The 20,606-nt window shown below is 38.6% G+C and overlaps 1 protein-coding gene across 4 annotated transcripts in view; it reads right to left on the bottom strand.

Annotated features, from left to right (window-relative positions):
* Positions 1-301: 301 nt before the first annotated feature.
* DEUP1 (deuterosome assembly protein 1) overlaps positions 302-20,606 on the bottom strand; it is an 80,680-nt gene continuing 60,375 nt past the window's right edge. The window contains exons 11-14 of one of the 4 annotated variants that reach the window (XM_044258317.1): positions 20,175-20,198; positions 16,598-16,794; positions 10,141-10,255; positions 302-926 (exon numbers count right to left, since the gene is read on the bottom strand). In XM_044258317.1, coding sequence (XP_044114252.1) covers positions 750-926; positions 10,141-10,255; positions 16,598-16,794; positions 20,175-20,198 — 513 coding nt within the window. In that variant the 3' untranslated portion in view covers positions 302-749. Of the gene's footprint in view, positions 927-10,140; positions 10,256-16,597; positions 16,795-20,174; positions 20,199-20,606 lie in introns of those variants that run through there. The other 3 variants (XM_044258318.1, XM_044258319.1, XM_044258320.1) reach the window with 3 other exon arrangements.

A 20,606-nucleotide genomic window follows, 5' to 3' on the forward strand; every position in this document is an offset into this window, starting at 1 on the left:
TTTGGCATTTATGTTTTCAGTCCACAGAATTTCGTATTCCTTTATTATATTAACAACAGAGGTATTACAGAGAAGAATGTCCCAACAGTAATGTTTTATATCTTCTTGATCTTGTTCATGTCCATGAAGTAGTTAACATTAACAGGAAAGCTTTTATCTCTGGCTGGCACATATATGTTAACTGTGTAAATAGCTTGTTCCATGTCTCATTGTGTTAAAACAGATATTACAAGGATGAACGCGAAACCAGTAAAGCTGTACTGTTTTTTTTTCCTAAAAGAAATTTTAGGATGTTGACGTAGCTCAAAATAATGTCTTTTCATTCTTAAAAATCCTCAAGTTTCCAGACCTAGAACAAGTGAGCTGTGCTCGATGCGTTGATATTTGGAAGGCGGCATTCCCTTTCCCTCATTTTGTGTTGTTACAGACGAAATGTGTTTTCAGTATACACGATTCAAGTGGGGGGAAAGCCCCATATTGAATTCCACAATATTCCTTAGACTGGGAAACAAATCTCTTTTGGAGTAGTCAACGTTTATTTTCTCATTACTCTGCAGCCAAACAATTTACTATGTAAATGTAGAAATACAAACAGCTTTATCGAACAAAATATTTTCTAGCTGCCTAACAGAAATGATTTCTTAAGAAAACAGAACAAAATTTCTCAGTTTCATTATTCAGCTTTGTAAATATTTTGCCAGAGCTTTTTTTTCTTGGGGTGGGGGAAGCAAATAAAAGAGTTTAAAAGCTCATACGTGTCTATTTTGTTTTAGCTTGGTGTATTTATTAAGAGTAAATTCTGTATGTCTTTGCAGTTCATCAATATGCGTATTTAGAAGTTTCTCAAATTCTTTTGCTCGTTTCTCTTCCTCCAGAAGGAAATGCTGTGCAGCCAGAGAGGCTGGGAAGACTATATCTGGGGGAGACTAAAGACAGAAAGAAAGGTTAGATGAGGAAACACAAAGCCTTCTAAATCTTCCTGTTTCCAGACACGCTTCATCCCTGGCATGGTCGAAGGGCAACTCTCAGGGAGATAATCCACGCTAAACTCTCCCTGCTCTTGTAATCCCGGGACTGCTCGGGAAATCCTGACGGAACAAAAACATCACAGCACCATTATATTCCAAAGCTCTAGAAATGAATATTACTGTGTCCATCTGCAAAAGCAGGGACAACATGGAACTTGCCTGAAACATACTTGACCAATTTGTCAAACCGAGGTTACTCACCTGAAAATAGGCAACTCCAAAAAGCCAAAATGAAGATTATAGTAGACTTGGGCAAGGAAAGCTTAATAGGGAAAAAAAAAAAAATTAAGGACTGGAGGAAAAAGGGAGCTAACTGCTGTCTGGAGTTGGCCAGGTGGGGAGGGCCGGCAGCATGGTGCATGTCGCCGTACCAGAAGCTTCCTCGTGGGGAAGGCCCTAGTGCTGGAACGCAGCTCGTTTGTCCAATTAGAGCTAACAAAGCCTCAGTCGCGAGCGCCCAGTTACACACTTTGTGGTAATATGGGAGTGTTCATTTGATTCTTTGTGACCTGTGAAGTCCTAATTTATACCAAATGACTTAGCAGATCCCACACTAGAGGAGTCTCTGATAGAAAAAAATTGCCTTGTGTAGCCTCTGGTGAGTTTAGTAGGCAAGTTGCATTGAAGGCCCTTAAGATTCTGCAACAAGGCCAGAGAACTCTATACTATTTGTAAAACAGTTCCTGTAATGCTGCTGAGCCCTGGTTGAGGTAGAGCATCTAAGAAGTGGGTAGGATGACTGGATCACGCTCTGTCCTTAGCCACTCCAGTGGAAATTACAGATGGGTCCAATGGTGCGGTCTGCCTTTTGCCAAGGTTAAATTAGCTAACTGTTGCTGTTGAGTATCTCATCTGCTTGCAGCAAAGGCCGAAGCTGAGGAATTCCTAATAGGGCAGCATCTCTCAAGGACACCAACAAGCCTCTTGGCAATCAGTTCACACAGGGTCCTTTACACCTTGGAAAAGGCAATGTTTCATCCTTACCAGCACTGACATGTATTCTATGGGTTTGCCTTTCCTGCCCAAAGGGCCTTGGCCTTGACCACTACCCGAGAGCTCACAGACAGACCGATTTACTGATGTGGGATCCTGATTAACACTAAAGGAAGCTAATTTGCAGCAGAGGAGTATGTCAGTGGGGCATGACCTTGGCATTCATTGGGCTTCCTGCATACAACACCCCCTCGAGGATGCTAGCCTGATAAACTTCTTGAAGGCAGGGCTGGGGCATCAGCTGGGAAATTATACCCTGTGAGGATGGGGTACCCTTCTCTAGGATATGGTGTAGACAGTCAACCAATGGCTATTACACACTACTGTGTTTCCAACAGGTAGAACACAGGAATCTGGGAACAGAAGGGAAGATGGAGGAATGGCTCCACTCTCTGTCATTTCTGTTGACCCACTTGGGGAATTTGGACCTTCTGTCTTTGTATCTTGAGTATTGAGGTGGTTGGTCTCAGAGAGGAAAAGGCCTCCAACAAGAGACCTATAAGACTCTCACTAAACGTAAAGCACTGGCCGCCACCTAGCCACCTTGGGCACCTCATTCCAACAAGATCAGAGGCTCAGAAAAGAGGTACTACCCCAGCAGAGGTACCTGGCCCTAATCACCACAGAGACTACTGTTACATGGCGCACCTGCGTGCTCAGTCCATTAAGTGTCTGCCTTTGGCTCAGGTCATAATCCCAGGGTCCTGGGATTGAGCCCTACATTGGGCTACCTGCTCAGCGGGGAGTCTGCTTCTCCCTCTCCCTCTGCTGCTTCCCCTGCTTGTGGGTATGCGCTCTCTCTCTCTTTTTTTGTCAAATAAATAATGAAAATCTTAAATAAAAAAGACTATTGCTACATAACAGAGGTCGTAAGGAACATGTCTGATATTCAAATGAGCCACTGAGATTTCTTTTAATACCCTCGTGCCTACTTTTAACTGTAAGTAGCCACATCCTGGCAAGGGCATGGGCGTCTAGAATGGGTGAAGAGATGATGACTAGCAGTCAAGTCCTTGAGACCAGTTGCAGCATCAAGGCCTGTATTTTGTTGCACTAACTCTCCTCTTGAGCTTTCCCAGAAATTAAGGCCAGCCAGAAGCTTGGAGAAGCTAGGCCTGAATGGAATGAACAACAGGAAGAGAATATGATCTGAGTGGTTCAAGAGGCAGATGGTAGCAGAAGCTGTTGGTGCCCTATGAGGATCCCCTTCAATGGGCTAGTACATCCATTCCCCAGCTGCTGTGGGTGTTGGTTCTCTGGAAACCTACCCTCAGCTTGGCTGGAGCCTCCTGCCTCATCCAAGAAGTTGCAGTAGCTCCTTCAGCCCATTCCCTCTCCTCCCAGAGGCAAGGACTGATGGACACAAGGCCCGGAACGCCTGACTTCCTGTCACCAAGGGAACCTACTCTGTCATGCAATTCATGCTCCAAGCTCCTGGTGAGACCAGGCCAAGCTAACTTCTTGCTGAGACCTCACCCTTGTTTAGCTTTTCTCCCCTCCCTTAGACTGCTTCCCTGACTCTCCTTCTGTCAAGAATACTACCTTCAGTAAATCACTTTCATAAGAATCTCCATCTCAGATTCTAGGAAACCTGATCTCAGACAGATGACTTCCTAACTTCTGGCTTGAATGATGAGTGGGTGACATCAATGCCATTTACTGAGAAACAATAAAAGAGTAAAAGGGGCCCAGTAGGGTTAAGGTCTTACTTATTTTCAATTCCCCAGGTTCTATCACAGATTTGGGCACAGAGTATATTTTAAACAAAATTTTTAATTAATATATGAATGGAGTAAGTGCTTTTGATTTTGAATAATGCTGAATTAGAGGTGACTTGGGACTCAAACAGATTGTCATATAGAAGATGCAATAGGTCATCAGTCCAGATCTCAAAAGATAGTTCTGGATCACAGATATTTCAAAGTTATAGATAATTAAAGCCCTGAGTCTGATTGAAATCATCCAAGAATGCAAATAGAAAAGCAGTTCAAAAATGGGATCTTGGAGAGAACTTCATTTCAGGCCCCCATCCCATGTTCATGTTCTCGACCTTGTCAGCAATGATAACCGCATTATTTATTAATGGAGATTTTAGCAACCTGTCTGCTATCCTTCCAGTTTAGTATCCCCGCTTTCTCATGTCACCCATCCCCTTCTAACTCTGCTTATATTCCAGATCCATCCTTACAACCATTCAGAAACTTGTCCCCCCCATCCTCCCCGCCCCCTGCCCGTATCCTGTCTCTGTCCTAGGGACTGGGTAAAACCCAGGCCTAAATAAACAGCCTGAGCCATGCCTGCATCTGAGGGGCAGGTAGATGGGCGGGTGGGGGTTATATCACTGCAGGGACTGATTCCACTTGAAGTCCATGACTGCAAATGTCAGATGGTTAGTTAACACCGCCTGACTGTCCTACAGCCCTTCCCTGGGATATTCACTTTCTCACTCATTACCCGGTGCCTCCTTCTCAGGAGGGAGCTCCCTCATCTCTCCACACCCTTTTGCACCTCTAGCCATATTTTAGGCCATACTCCGTTTCAGAGACTCTTACTTCTTCCTCTACTGTGGATTCTATTCCTTCGTATCTTGTCGATGGCTGTTTCTGCAAATGAACCTCGTGGCTCATGGGTCCCACCTCCTTTGCCATCAGTTTTTCCTCCTCTCCTTCAAGGTTCCCATTGAACCACTAAGTGTTATGGTCTGAGGCTTTGTCTTGGGACAGTTTCCCCATTTATACCCTGCAAAGTATTCTCATCCATCCCTACAGATTTCAATGCCAGCCACATGCTGATTACTCCCATACTTTGTTTCCAGCTCTGATCTCTTGCTGGAATACCAGAGTCCCATATCCCAACACCTGTCTGATATCCCCATTGCATGTCTAATAAACATACTGAATGCAGGGCCCTGTCTAGAAATCATGGCTTTATCCTCTCACCCCGCTCCTCCCCCTTGTCTTTTATGTCTGCACGTGGCACTAGCATCCACCCGGTGCTCAGGATGCCAGCCTAGGAGTCATCTCAGAGTCCTCTCTTTCCCTCACCTCCCAGAGCCAACCCTCTGTCAGTCTGGTGTGTTCTCCACCCCATTTTCCAGATCCCAGATGTTTCTCTCTCACCACCGTAGCCAAGCCAGCACCATCATCTCTTGCCTTGACTACTGAAATAGCCTGAAAATTGTTCTCCCCATTCCTACATTTGCCCCTCTATAATTTATTATTTATTTGGCAATCAAAAGGGTCTTCTTAAAAGATATTTTAAAAACAAAACTCAAAGTCCTTCCCTTGGCCTATAGTCTCTACAGATCTTTTCTTCTGAATACTTCTCTGTCCCCATTTCATTCCATACTCTCTCTCCTCCTAGGTCCAGGCTCTTCTACCCACTCCTTGACTGGTTCTCAAACTTAACAAACTTGATCATGCCTTACAGATCTGCACCAGGGACTCCCTCTGCCTGCAGACCTCCTCCTCCAGATCTTTGGATCATTTGTTGTTGTTGTTGTTAATTTAGGTCTCAACTTAATTTAGGTCCCCTCAGTGTCCCCTCTGCATTTTCCAGGTCATGTAACTGAAAGTAATCTTTCACACTCCTGTTACTTCCTGTCACATCACTGGCTTCTCTTTTTGTCATACAATTTATCACTATTTGATTTTTTTTATATTCCTTTGTTTCCAGTCATTAATTGTCCCCACCCTTTTTTGAGGTAAAATGCACATCAAGTAAAACCATTTTAAAATGAATCACTCAGTGGCCTTTACAATTTACACTCACAATGTTATGGAACAACCATCTCTTTCTGGTTCCAAAATAGTTTCATCCTCCTGACAGGAAACTCAACCCATGAAGCCACTGATCCCCATTCCCCACTCCCCTTGCTGCCCTTGGTAACCACCAATCTGCATTTTGTTTCTATGATTCACCTATTCTCAGCCCTTCATATAGGTGGAATCATAAAATATATGATCTTTTGGGGCCTATTGCTCTTGCTTAGCTTTGTGTTTTGGGGGTTCATCCAACACATTGTAGTATGTATCACCACTTCACTCCTTTTTATGGCTGAATAGTATTCCACTGTGTCTGGGACACTATTTGTTAATCCATTCATCCATTTTTTGGTGGGGGTGGGGTGGGGCATTCCTCTCTTTTGCCAGACCTGTAGACCTGTCTGTCTCATCAAAGATGTGTTTAGAACAGAACCTGCCATACACTTGATGCTTATAATATATGTGTATTGTATGCCTGAATGATGACATTACTATTTAAGGGAGATGTATAGGAGGCAGAAGCTTGGAAGCAGACTGGGAAAAAGGAATTCGAAAGACAGCAGGGAAATCAGTGAAGAATAGGGTCATAGAAGCCAGAAGACATGAGAGTTTCAAGAAAAAAAGATGAAGATAAGTTCTTAAAGGCATATTTAATTAGCAGCTAGAAGGTTCCTGATGGTCTTGGAAGGAACAAAATTGACAGAGAAGTTAAAATGCAGAAGTGTGTGTGTGTGGGAGGAACCACTGGACCCAGAAGAGTGGACTGGGCTGTGTCTTTCAGGGAACATCACAGATTAAGTTCCCCATGCCCAGACTTAAAAACAGTAGAGAATTTTCTTTCCTGGTGAACTGTGGAGCTAGGAATTTCCTCAAAGGATTAACATGGAATTTTAGAGACAGAAGAAAGCCCAGTGCTTATTGTTAATAAAACAGATGATCTCATATGCTTTCTATGTGCCTACTAGTGCCACACACTATTTTAGTGCAGGGGTTACAATGGTAAACAAAGAAAAAATCCCTACTTTCATGGAGCTTAAATTCTAAAGGAGGGAGCCAAACACACAAGCAGGTGTAAAATGTCTTATGGTGAAGTGCTATGAACAAAACAAAAACCAGGACAAGGGGTCAGGGAATAAAGAGGGAGGTGCTCTGGTTGGTTGGTTGCCCAGGCCCCTTGGATGAGGTGATATTTGAGAAAAAACGAACAATCCTACAATGCTAACAACTGCTGACATTAGAACATTTAGCAATTCATCATGTTTGCTTTCCCTGGGGTAATGCTTACTTTGGAGTCCTTAAAGATCCAAATTTTGTTGATACAGAATTTGCTAAATCCCCTTAGTGGTTCCCGTAGCTTAAATCAGGAAATATATTTCAGTTACTTTGTTGATATGAGATTTTATTCTGTTCAAATAAGTCTGGCATTTCAAGGCTTCAAGAGTTAATGGTTTTAAGTCTTCTCTTTCCACCAGAGCTTAAATCTTACTTCCAAAAGAAGGGGATAGATTCCAGAAAAGCAGAAAAGTACTCATGGGATAGCCATCCAGTTTAAACATTTTCTGTTGTAGCCAATGTTTATAATTTGTATCCAATATGAGTATACCATGGAGAGGAGCTGGAAAATTACATAATATACTTTGAATACAAGTGAACACAATTGGAAAGAGTAATACTAGTTACTTTCTGAGGTAAATACTTACTTTAAGAAACCCCGTGAATATTATGTTCAAGAAATTAAATCATAAGGCAGAAAATTTCAGCACAGAACTAGAAAATGTAAAAAAGAATCAAACAAAAATTCAAGACTTGAAAAATAAAAGACTGAAATCAACCTACTGGAGACCATTTTCTTGAGACAGGGAGAGGTGGCTCTTTTATGTATAGAAACCAGTGCAGAAAGTCAAGGAAAATGAAGAAACAGAAGAATATGAAATTAAGAACCTTTTCCCCCTGTTTTATGAGGTCAGCATAATGCTGACACGGACAACAAAGAAATATTACAGGCTAATTTCTCTAGTGAACACAAAGCAAAAATTCTAAGCCAATATGAACAGACCAAATACAGTAACCAAGTGGAGTTTATTCCAAGAATTTGAAGTTGGGTTAACAAGAAAAGATATCATACTAACCAAGCAGAGGAGAAAAATTATATGGTCATTTATTTTAATTTTTTTCGGTCATTTCAAAAGCAGTAGTAAAAGCATTTGATAAAATTCCATATTAATTCGTGAACAAAGTTCACAATCTAGGAATAAAAGGGAATTTCCATAATCTTTTCAAAGGAATCTATAAAATACCTATAGAAATATCATACATAATGGTGGACTACTGAAAGCTTTCTCTTTTCAACTGAGAATGAGAGAAGGATACTGTCTGTACCACTTTTCCTATTCAACATTTACTGGAGGAGGCCTTAGTATAATAAAGCAAGAAAAAGAGAAAAAAGGTATAAAGATATGAAAGTAGAAAACAAACTCATTAGTTTGATTCTGGATACAGAAAATTCAATAGCATCTACAGGAATGGAAAACATGTGCAAATTCAATTGAATATTTCCATGGGAAAAGGGTTTGATAATACTACCTTGCACCATATGCAAAAATTGATTTCAGGTATAAATGTAAATATGAAAGGTAAAGAGCCAAAGGTTCTAGAAGAAAATATTTTTATAACTTTGGGACAAGCCAAGTTTTAAATAGGATACCAAAAATGTTAACCACAGAAGTTTGAGTGTAGTAAAATTAGAAAGTTCTGGTTACCAAAAGATGTTATTAAGTGAAGAAACAAGTAAGAGTAGGAGAAGATATCTAAAATTTATATAACCAACAAAGGGCTTATATCCAGAATATAGAAGGAACTCCTACAAATCAATGAGAATAAAGGTGGTCCAACAGGAAGTTGGGCAAGGAAATTGAACAGACATTTTACAAAGGAGAATATAAAAATGGCCGGTAAATATATGAAAAGGAGCTCAGCTTCATTATTCACCAGATATATAACTAAAACCACAATAGGAAGTTACTACACATTGACCAAGAAAACTAAAATTAAAAAGATTGATAATACCAAGTGTTGGAAAGAATATATAACAGGAACACTCATATACTACTTATTGGGGTATTAACTGGCTCAAACAATTAGGAAAACAGTTTTGCATTCCCTCCTAAAACTTACCTTATGAATATCCCCTGACCTAGCAACTTCACTCTTGGGAATATGCCCAATGGAAATGTGTACACATGTGTGCCAAAAACACATATGAGAATGTGTTTAGCGGTATTATTTGTAATATTCCCAAGCAGGAAATAACTCAAATGCATGCCAACAGCAAAATGGATAAATTGTAGTCTTCTCCCACGGAGCATTTATGTACAATGGACTACTATAGCGAAACAAAAATAGATCAACTACAGCCATAGAAAACAATGTGGATGATGGACCTCAGAAGTAATGTTGAGTAAAAGAAGCCAGACATAAAGAACACATATAGTATGATACCATTTATATAAAATTTACAAATGGCCACAACTAATTTGTGACATTGAGAGTCAGGGTAGTGGTTACCTTAGGAGCAAATGGAAGGGGTGACTGGAAGGGAATGCGAGAGGTGCTTCCCGAGTGTCACCAATGCTCTGTTTGTTACTTGCGTGTTAGTTACATGGATGTTCCCTCTGTGATAACTCATCAAGCTGAACAATTCTGATTGTGCATATTTCTGTATGGATGTCAGAGTCAATAAAAAGATTTTTTTTTTTTTAAACAGGCATAAAAAGACTCTTGGGTGGCTCAGACGGTTAAGTGTGTGCCTTTGGCTCAGGTCATGATCCCAGGGTCCTGGGATCGAGTCCCACTTCGGCTCCCAGCTCAGCAGAGAGTCTGTTTCTCCCTCTTCCTCTACCTCTCCCCCTGCTTGTGCTCTCTTTCTCTCTCTCTCAAATGAATAAATAAAATATCTAAAAAAGAAAAAAATTTAAAAAGAAAAAAAATAAAACAGGCATAAAAAATCATTTGTTGCTCTTTTAGATAGGCAGATCATTGAGGGCTCATGTAGTGTCAAAGGATGAGTCCTAAGCATTTGAATTTTTAAAAATTTGAATTTTTAAAATTTTAAAATTTAAAAATTTTCACCAGTAATTCTGGCCTGCACTAGAGGGTAATAGCCAGAGACCAAAACACTTCATGGAGCATTGTGGATCTCTTTTCCTTCTAAGGAAAGGCATGGCCAGATGACTCGCAGACCCACCTTGGAGTCCAATCCGGAGCAACTTTGTTTTTTTTTTTTTAATGTGTACATCAGTATATAGGTATCAGTGTAAGAGTAATCACTCCCTAAAGGAAAAAAATAAGCCACTCACCAGTGGGAACACTTCGTCGTCACTAACCAGGGGACTTGTCATTTCTTTGGTTTGAAATGGCAAAGGTGGCAGAGGAGGTGTCATACTTCTGTTTGGCTCATGATCTTGGCTAAGTCTAGAAGAGAAGGATGATCCTCGTTTACTGCTACACCAAGGACACTGCTTATTCTCACGGCTAAGGTAGTTTCTCTGATGTCTAAAGGTGGTCGCTGGGCGGGGGGAAGCACAAAAACTTTGGGCTTCTTATCTCAGTATCTCTTTGAAAATCATCTTCCTGATGAGTCATTTCTAATGATTAATAGTGAACCGGAAACTTGATAATTGTTAAAAATATTCTTCTATTCTTATTGCCTGGATTGCATCCCTTTCTGTGTTTTACTTTTGGGTCTCTTTGCCATTTAATTCAATAACATGATACCCAATTTGGGAAGAATCTCAGAACAGCTCACACTGCTGCCCTTGACGATTCTAAATAATCCTCTTTTTGTATTCTCTATTTCACTTAACCTTGCTGGCTTTCTTAACAGAATTATGCTGCTTTTTTTAATGCTAAAATAAGTCCTTGTACAATAATTCTAATTTCTACAGGGCTTAATAATTTGCAACATTTTTCTGTGCCTGGGTGGCTCAGTCAGTTAAGTGCCTTCAGCTCAGGTCAGGATCCGGGGGTCCTGGGATCGAGTCCTGAGCTGGGCTCTCTGCCCAGCAAGAAGTCTGCTTCTCCCTCTGCCCCTCTCTCCTGCTCATGCATTTTCTCTATTTCTCTCAATAAAATCATAAAAAAAACATTTTTTCAATTTGTATCATCTCCTAAATTCTTCCACACTTAGTAGTTTTATGACCTTGACCTTGAGCAGGAAATTATGTCTTTCTGTGACTTTAATTTTTTCTTTGATAAACAGTGGGTTGTTGGGAGAAATGAACTTCACAATTGGGATGAAAAGTACAGTACAGAATTGGTTGTTTGTACTAAAATAGAAGGTAGAAGGTAGAAGACTGAATAAAAAACCAGTGAGATTTTAAATTTTGGTATGCTGACTAAACAAAGGAAGAACAAAGCAAAAACCGAACCAATTTCCCATAAAATTTTACATAAAGAGGTCTTAACAGTACAAGCTACTTGGGACCAAATAAATGTCTTTCTGAACATTAATTCATGAAATTGAGGTTGAAATTCAATCAAAATCATCAAAGCCCATGAAAACATAAGAATCCCTTCAACTTAAGTTTATTTATTCATTTTTACTGATTATTCAAATTCTCCACAGGTATTGATTTACCATTTTCAAAGCCTTCATATTTTAATTTCCTGCAGTTGCAAAAATTTCACATTTCTGTTCTCTGTTCTTATCCAAAGACTATCTGTCTATACAGGCTTGTTTCCTATCATGTAAACATTTTCAAAGTGGTGCATACAAGTAACAATAAAAGTTAAGTGAGACATCTGTAAATTAGGACATAAAAACAAACACAACATGTTTTCCATTTTTACTGATCTTGAAATATATCCTTTTTTAAATCCATTCTTCCAAACCATAATTACCATGGAAACAGAACAGCAAATTAAACTGAAATAACGTGGTTTATGATGTGCACGTTAAGATGAAACAGCCCACAATTCGGATAGAATTATAACAATTGTAGGGTACATCTGCACAGAGTCTGCAGTTGAACCTTTTAATTGAGTGAGGGTAACATCTACACGTCAAAGCACAGTGGGAAAAAATAAGATAATTATAGAAGGGACTCAAGAAATATATATCTCTTCATAATCTCAATTATACAAAGATTTCAGGGAAAGTATTTGTCCTAAATATTCTATAGAAGTATCTCAATGACCCCTTTTGCTTTGGATGTATTGATACAGTTTTACAGTGTTAATTCCTGAAACTTATAGGTGAACATGCGTTTTACTGTAAGATCCATAAAATATAGAGATTGAAAGGAAAGACTCCATTATGGAGTAAAATCCTTTTGTTTTAAGTCGTCTTTATATCTGAAAAGTTCTTCTAAAATGCAGCTATTCAAATACTTCATAAAACCGTCTTGCAAAAAATGCTCAGTCTATCAGTTTAAAAGCTATCTTAAAAGTTATTTCCGAAGGCTTTTATTTCCTTCTCACAAGCTGGTCTTTTCAGTTAGCTTTTCCACAGGCCCTTGTCCCAGGCCTCTGCCTGCTCAGGCCAGGAGGGCAGGACCCAGTTGTTGGTGGGAGCAGAGCTCTGCCTCTGAGGCCATGGAGTCAACTGTCCACAGTTTTCAGAGCTGTCTGACTGGACATCTGTTCTGGTCCTCTGTTAGTTTTCCCTGGGCTACAGGATAATATTCTTAGCATGAACAGGTTCCCTTCACAAGTGCTAATTTGCCTGCTTCCAACCTTGCCTTCTAGCACTCCACGTGATGCTCCCCGTTCCACGAACTACTCATTATTTCCTGGCCCGCAACTGTTCAGCCTGCTATGTTTTGCTCCTTATTCAGTAACGCCTTGGTACAAAATTTTCTCAGCTTACTTTTTTGGCTTCTCGATGACTATTCCTCCCTTGACAAGGGATTCTGTGGGAGTGGTTATGACAAACCCACCAACTTTGGTTTTCTTAATATTAGAATCTTTTTATTTCTTAACTAGATTTGAAGCAATTTTAATGATTAATATTTATGATCACTAAACTCTCTCCAGTGCATGATGTAACCTTTAAAACTTTACATTAACTTTTAAGTATGTGTTGTATATAGAGATGAAACCCCTTTTATTACAAAATTGAGGTGTCATTAAAATTGGTCATGTTAATCGCTCTGGATACGGCTATTCAAAATTAGCTTGTAAATTACCCTTAAACTTCAAAACTCTAACTTTTAGAAACTTTAAAAATATTCAATACCTCCTCACCAAATTCAATTATATCTTATTCATAATTTTTTAAAGTGCTGAGTAGCTTTCTTATCAGAAAGCAAATCTTTTGGAATATTCTAAAATGCTTTGCATTTTAAGTGGATGAGCATGAAGAACTTCTTATTCTAATAGGAATGAAAAAAAATTGAGTAACTTCTGAGTGGATAAAAGATTATTTAAAAATGTATTATGTGAAATACATCAATCAGAGAAAGAAAATTACCATATGATTATGCTCATATGTGGAATTTTTAAAAAATGATTTTTATTTATTTAGTTGACAGAGAGAGAGATCACAAGTAGGGACAGAGGCGGGCAGAGAGGGAGGGGGAAGCAAGCTCCCCGCTGAGCAGAGAACCTGATGTGGGGCTCTATCCCAGGACCTTGAGATCATGACCTGAGCCGAAGGCAGAGGCTTAACCCACTGAGCCACCCAGGCGCCCCACTCATGTGTGGAATTTAAGGAACAAAACAGAGGATCACAGGGAAATGGAGGGAAAAATAAAATAAGATGAAATCAGTGAGGGAGACAAACCATAGGAAACAGACTGAGGGTTGCCGGAGGGGTGGGGGGCTGAAGTAACTGGGTGATGGGCATTGAAGAGGGCATGTGATGTGAGCACTGGATGCTGTATGCAACTGATGAATCCCTGAACTCTCTTCTGAAACTAATAATACACTATATGTTAATTAATCTAATTTAAATAAAATAAAAAAATTAAAAAATGTATTATGCCAATCTTCCTCAGCTAGAAGGAGGAAGCAGCTAAAAATCAGACTTAAAAATTTTGTGGGGGACGTCTGGGTGACTCAATCGGTTAAGCATCTCCCTTTGGCTCAGGTCATCATCCCAGGGTCCTGGGATGGAGTCCTGCATCAGGCTCCCTGCTCAGTGGGGAGTCTGCTGCTCCCTCTGCCTGCCGCTCCCCTTGCTTGTGCTCTCTCTCTGACAAATAAATCAATAAAGTCTTTAAAAAAATTTTTTGTGGAATACTTTCTTCATATACTTGTACCTAAAAGATTTCTCCTTTCTAAAATAGTTTAATGAGACCTCACCGCATTAGCCATTGCTATGTAAATATGACTCAGTATTTTCTGATGATTTTTATGTCTCACGAGTACATAGAGCTTTTGCTATTTGGCTTCACTGAGCTGTGCTGTGAGGGAAAGAAGGAACATTTCATTTTTCACTTGCTAAAATTAATAGACATGTACTTTACAGCTCTCTACTGCTGAGCCCGCTGTCCTTGCAACTCAACAACGCTTTCCCCATAGTGGGTTCTACATGGTAATAATTTATTCAGAACATTTGAAATGCTGTTTCTTTTAAAAATCAGGTCACTGGAGAACACTGAAATCAGACAAGGCATTAAAACTAATTTAATGAAACTTTCAACAGATGAGACTGGCAGGACACAAGGGTCTGCAGCAGAAATAGTAGGTCCAAACTGCTTATTAAGATAATCTCCTGCTGAGCACTTTACCTCGTGTTGCTTTCTGTGTCCCCTACTGTCTTATTTTTGTTAGGCACTTTTAACACATTCTGTGCCATCCAACAAAGCAAAAAGGGGGCAATCCAAACAATAAAATTACTTCTTTAAAAATAACAAAAGGCAAAGTAACTGTCTTTTAAATAACAACTCCTGGTACTGTCATCTAAGGCTTTCAGAGTTATTCCCAACAAGCAAGAACAGGAAACAGTGTTCTGCCCCTAATGGGGGCTCTATCCAGTCCAGTTCTGGCTAAGATCCACAGGAAGATCCTTTATCATATCTTTAGGGGTTTGCTTTTCTCTTGCCAAGGGGGAAAAAAAAAACAACGTATACATGAGTTTGTGATTTGACCCATGGAGAAATATGTATAGTAGGATTTATTCCATATTAGAAAATATACTTCTGTGCCACAATCAAAATGAGACCCCTTTTGGACAGATTTTCAATTTTACTGGCCAGCACATGGGCACATTCACCAGAGAACTGGTCCACAGCCATGTCTCAGTGGCCTGTTCCATTTATCTGCACCCCCCTCCCCAGATCCCCAACCTCTGCTCTGGCCAACATCCTGCCATCAATTTTTTTTTTTTTTTTTGGGTAGCAGCCAGTCTGTCCTCATTTCCTTCCTGAACTACTTGAAGAAAGGCTATTAATTTAGCACTTTTGAAAGGTGGCCATTTCTTGTATCCGATTAGGACCTATTCTCTAACTTGTACAGGGATGAGGTTGTACCAGTAGGAGAGACATACACAACATCCACAAGAATGTTGAACAGACGTATTTTTTGGTATGTCCCGTGGATTTATGCATTTATCCACCTGTAGAACTGGACATGCTTTGTTACAAGGATGAGCCTGGCTTCACCCCTCCTCCACACCACCTATCTCTGAGGAAATGTCAGATTCAGCCATTTGACCATCAACACCAACTTTTTAGGCACTGTGAGTTGTTGAAGAAGTATTCATATTATTCTAAAGGCTAACCATTTTGTTAGTAATAATAATATCAATAAGAATGGCTAACATTTATGGAAATACTTGTTTTATATGGAACTATGTGTTCTTCTCCAATTCTCGCAAAGAACCTTATAATTATTATCCCTATTTATTGATTGGAAATTGAGGATAACAAAGTTTCCATAAATTTCCCAAGGTTGTAAATATTATGTTATATGAAAACAGTATGTGAGGTCTTCCTGCTAAGTACTATGAGCTCTTGAGCTAAAGTTGTATTGAAGTTGGGTCCTATCAATTCAGCATTTTGTGGCACCACAAAATGTTAATAAATCTGATATTAAATGAGTTTGGGGAGTGTTGCATATTACACCTCTTCTTGACCCTCACAATGTACACTAGCATGTTAATAACTCAGAGCTGTCCTGTGAGAAAAGAAGCTTGTTTATTTTGCTGAGAATTTTCCAAGTCTGGAGAAAGACAAAAAATTCTCCAGAGACAGATTTGATTCCATAAATATTTTATTAAAGTTGAATAAATTAGTCTGATTTTATAGTTGACATATTTACTTAAATTCTGAACTAAGGCACTTTAAAAGGGATCCTGTGGCTAGCAGATATTAATTCCCCATATGCTTCTCTTCACTCAGGGGAAACCTCCTACCCATTGTCCAATTCTTTCCCTAGGAAGCAATCACTGGTTTGTTGCTACTGTTGGAGTGTTGGAATAAAGTGTATATTTTGAAGTGAGTCAGAACTGACATAGTCCTATATTTCTACTTTGTTTGAACAATATATGTAACATATGAAAATCTAGTTTTTCTTTTGACATTAAAAATAAGATATCTGTTTGTATATTTTATTGCTACATCGGTATCTAAGAAGGGTCTGAAGAGACAAAAATTCACTGTAACACTACCCATTTCCCTGTTAGATTTTGAAAGCTATCAACAGCACAGAATTTCACATAAAACAACAGATCTATACTATGCAGTACCATTGCAAAATAAAATTTTTAACAACTGAAGAGCAAGTTTACAAAATTCTATTTTGAATTGTTTCAAAATTCATTTCTATTAAATGTGCATACATTTGTGTCCTTATATAAGAGAGTTAACATACCTATCTTCATGTTTTTCCATTTTTACTTGGTTTTGATAGGTGTACTGTCCCATTTCCTCATAGGTATTTTGGTTAGCCCATGCTGATTTGCCACTGACACGAAGTTTTGCAAGATCATTTCGGAGCCTTTCATTCTCGTGTTCCAGTTTGTTAATAGATGTATGCCTTGAATGTTCCCTGTTAGTGAAGTCCATAGTCTAAAGAATTTTAAAAAAATCACTGAAAAAACTGTTCCTTATAAGTGATGCATATATTCTGTGCGTTTAAACACGTAACACGTCTGTTGGAAGGGGTCTTCCATTGGAGTCCAAAGATACGGATCTACTCCTCTGTACTTCCTAAGGTCCTTCCCCCTCACCTCCTCACAACACAGGTACTCAGTGATGGCTGCCATTGAACACATGCCCAGGAAAGCAATGCATACTCTAGTGTCCATGTACGCATTAGCATTCTCTGTATCTAGAACAGATTAGCTGGATTTAAGAGTTTTCATGTCTGTGGGGTATGCCTTCTGGTGTTAATAATGGAACAAGAATAAATATACATTTCAATTTTGAAAGACTTTTTCTGATGACAAGAACACATGTCATTAGAGAAAAATCACAAATTGCTTCCCCACTCTTGGGTGATACAACAAATTATATACAAAATCCATATAGACTAGAGTCTGCTTCTGGACCATTTTAAAGCAAAGATCTAACAGCTGAGATGGTCCCAGTACCCTAGTTTTGAGGAGTGCAGCTTCATGACGGAGTTCTACTATCTGGTATAAGCACCCCCCCAATTTTTAATGGGTCTTAAGAAAAGAATGAGACACATGTTTAAATCACAAGATGAGAGGTGTAGAGCAAGAACAAAGATTTCCAGTGTTTTTTGAATTAAATGCCGTAAGAAGTTCCTTAGGGAGAGTCTAAACTTTTCTTCTCGCAAAATTTTAAAAAACAGGATATATTCTCCCAAGAAAACTCATAAAAATGCTTTAAATGAGTCTACATAATCTTTTCTAGTCCTGTGATTTAGGTATCAGTGAGTCGTGTAGTTGCTGATTCAACAATACTTCTAATGTTGTCAGAGGGCAATATTTAAGCACAAAAAGTGTAACATAGATAAAGTATCATTTTTGAAGCTCTGAACTTCTATGGTTAAAAGCCCATAAGACCATAGATGAAAATGGCTTAGAACTTTATTTTGAAGTTTCTAAATGTGAGGCTTTGACATGGCAGACATGTCACGAGCTAGGTACCCCATAAAATCATTACAATTTCTTGGATGGAACCATGTGTTTTAAATTATTCATATACTACCATATTAGTATCAGGATTGACAAGGAAGGGTAGAAATGTATACATATTAGGTATGAAAAATGTTTAGCCATTTGTTGTATTTTTTCTTCAAAGGACAAGCCTGCTTACTATATTTTCTGTTTATTGCCTAATGTGTTACAGAAACTCATGAATTGTTAGAATGAAAGAAAATTCTCTGGAAGAGCAAATTCACCTAAAATAATAGGGTTGTGTGTTTATACAGCTATTGACCAAGATGTCCTTTGGAAAGAAGGATCTTTGACGTATTTCTCTGCTTGGGAGGCCCATGCCCTTAAGTATACCTCTTCACATTTGCTCATTTAAGATACACCAATGCAGATAAAACAGTAATTTGTACTATGCTTTATAAGAGAAGGGATTTTTTATTCTAAAATGAGAGCAGATTTGCAATACATACAAAGGATGTGGTCTTATAAAATTTGCCCTTCATGGGCGCCTGGGTGGCTCAGCGGGTTAGGCCGCTGCCTTCGGCTCAGGACATGATCTCAGGGTCCTGGGATCGAGTCCCGCATTGGGCTCTCTGCTCAGCAGGGAGCCTGCTTCCCTCTCTCTCTCTCTCTGCCTGCCTGTCCATCTACTTGTGATCTCTCTCTATCAAATAAATAAATAAAATCTTTAAAAAAAAATTTGCCCTTCATAAGGAAAATATTCATTTGAGCAGATATAGTCAAGAAAGGTCATGGAAAAGATTCAAAATTTCATTCTTAAAAATATCTATTCATCAAAATATATAATTCTTGATGGTCTGCTTCTCAGTTATAACTTTAAGTTTTTTCTACAAACTTAAGTTTTTTCGACAAACTTTAAGTTTTTCTACAAACTTAGATTTCATCTGTGATTCCTTTTGGCCTAGTGTTGGTTTAAAGTAATTAAGAATGATAGTAATAATTTTTTAAAGGACTTGGTAATTTTCTAAATACACCATAATTAATTAAGTATTGTGAGCATGGCCTGAAAAAATTACACAGGTGATGTATTTACATGATATATATTTAAAAGCATATTCTATTTTCCTTGACAACAACATTTTGGGGCTCCCTCATTTCATGTTTCTTTTAAATTCTTTTCTAGTAATTTCAGGAAATAATCCTCCACTAGATGGTTATCATGTGAAAACAGACACTGATTAAATTCTACCTCTGTGATTCTGATGGTTTATTTTATAGGCCTGTTATTCTAAATTTTTACCCCCATATTTTAGAGGTTTGTAGTTTTAACCTATTGCATTCTTTTTTTTTTAAAGATTTTATTTATTTATTTGACATAGAGAGATCACAAGTAGGCAGAGAGGCAGGCAGAGAGAGAGAGGAGGAAGCAGGCTCCCCGCCGAGCAGAGAGCCCGATGCGGGACTCGATCCCAGGACTCTGAGATCATGACCTGAGCCAAAGGCAGCGGCTTAACCCTCTGAGCCACCCAGGCGCCCCATAACCTATTGCATTCCTGAAATGGCAAAACCTCTTAGTGTGTACACGCTTTGACATGCTAGCATGAGGCCAGTTGAGTTACTGAAGTGTCTGAATAATAATATTTTATATGTACACTTTTTCTTTTTAAGTTCATGTATATTCAACAATACTAGGCTAACAAAATATTTCTACAGAAGGACCAGCTTCAATCATGTTTTATGGTTAGTATATTAATTTTTAATATGTAAATGGATGGATTAGATACTTATGAGGATACTAATTTTTTAGGCTAATTTTATTTAGCAAACTTTATGGATAATGAAGGACAAATCAGTTAAAATTACCATAAATTCCAAGTTCTGATAAAATCTGATTTTATGATACCTGTCTTAAATGAAGGAAAATTTACTAAATATACTTCTGGGTCTACAGAAATATGGAATCACAAAAAACTAGAATGATAAACTTGATTTTTCAATAGCTACCCAGCAGGAGAATAAAGGTCAACCCCTCACACTTTTTTCTGTGTAACTGTTCTTGCACAAATGCAAGAAAAACATCTTTTCCAGAGCTACTTCTGCGCTATTTTAAGTATCTCATGAGACCTGAGGAGAACTGACATGCCAGGTAGTTAGTCCCGTTCAGTGGACTCTGCAGATGAGAAAAAGAGCTGCCATAGCCCCACACATGTAACAGGTAATAACTGAGAACAGGACTGACTCTTACCCCTACTGCAGGGGGAAGGCCTCTTTTAAACTTTCTTTTCCTAAGTGTGAATAAGCAGGGTGCTTCACAGTTAGTCAAGCAGATAATTGCAAAGTTCTAGTGATTTTGGAGGGACCTACCTTAATATCAGTAATTTCACTTGTCTAGAAAGGAAAAACAAACAATTACTGTTTGAATACTATCCAAATACCACATATTTTAGAAAACCTAAAAATAAGGATGTAAATATTTTGTTTCTTATTGCCTGAGGTAAAACTTCAGTGCCCATTCTTTAATTCCATGCTTATTTATCCATTCCAGTTATTTCAGAAAGAATTAACTATCTCATTATGGGATTTTAACACATAACAGGAGTTTTCTGTAATGTGAAATCTTTCAACTAATGATTGCTGGGTAAGTGACATAATAGATTGCAAACTCTTAAAGAACAAAGAATTATGTTTATTTATTTATTTATAATTCAATAGACACTCCAGATCTTTCTCTTTGGGGAGTGGCTTGACTATTTCAATTATCAAAGTCAATTTCAAATCTTCATATCCCAAAAAAGA

The sequence above is a fragment of the Neovison vison genome, chromosome 7 (genome assembly GCF_020171115.1).
Source record: "Neovison vison isolate M4711 chromosome 7, ASM_NN_V1, whole genome shotgun sequence".
NCBI lineage: Eukaryota > Metazoa > Chordata > Mammalia > Carnivora > Mustelidae > Neogale > Neogale vison.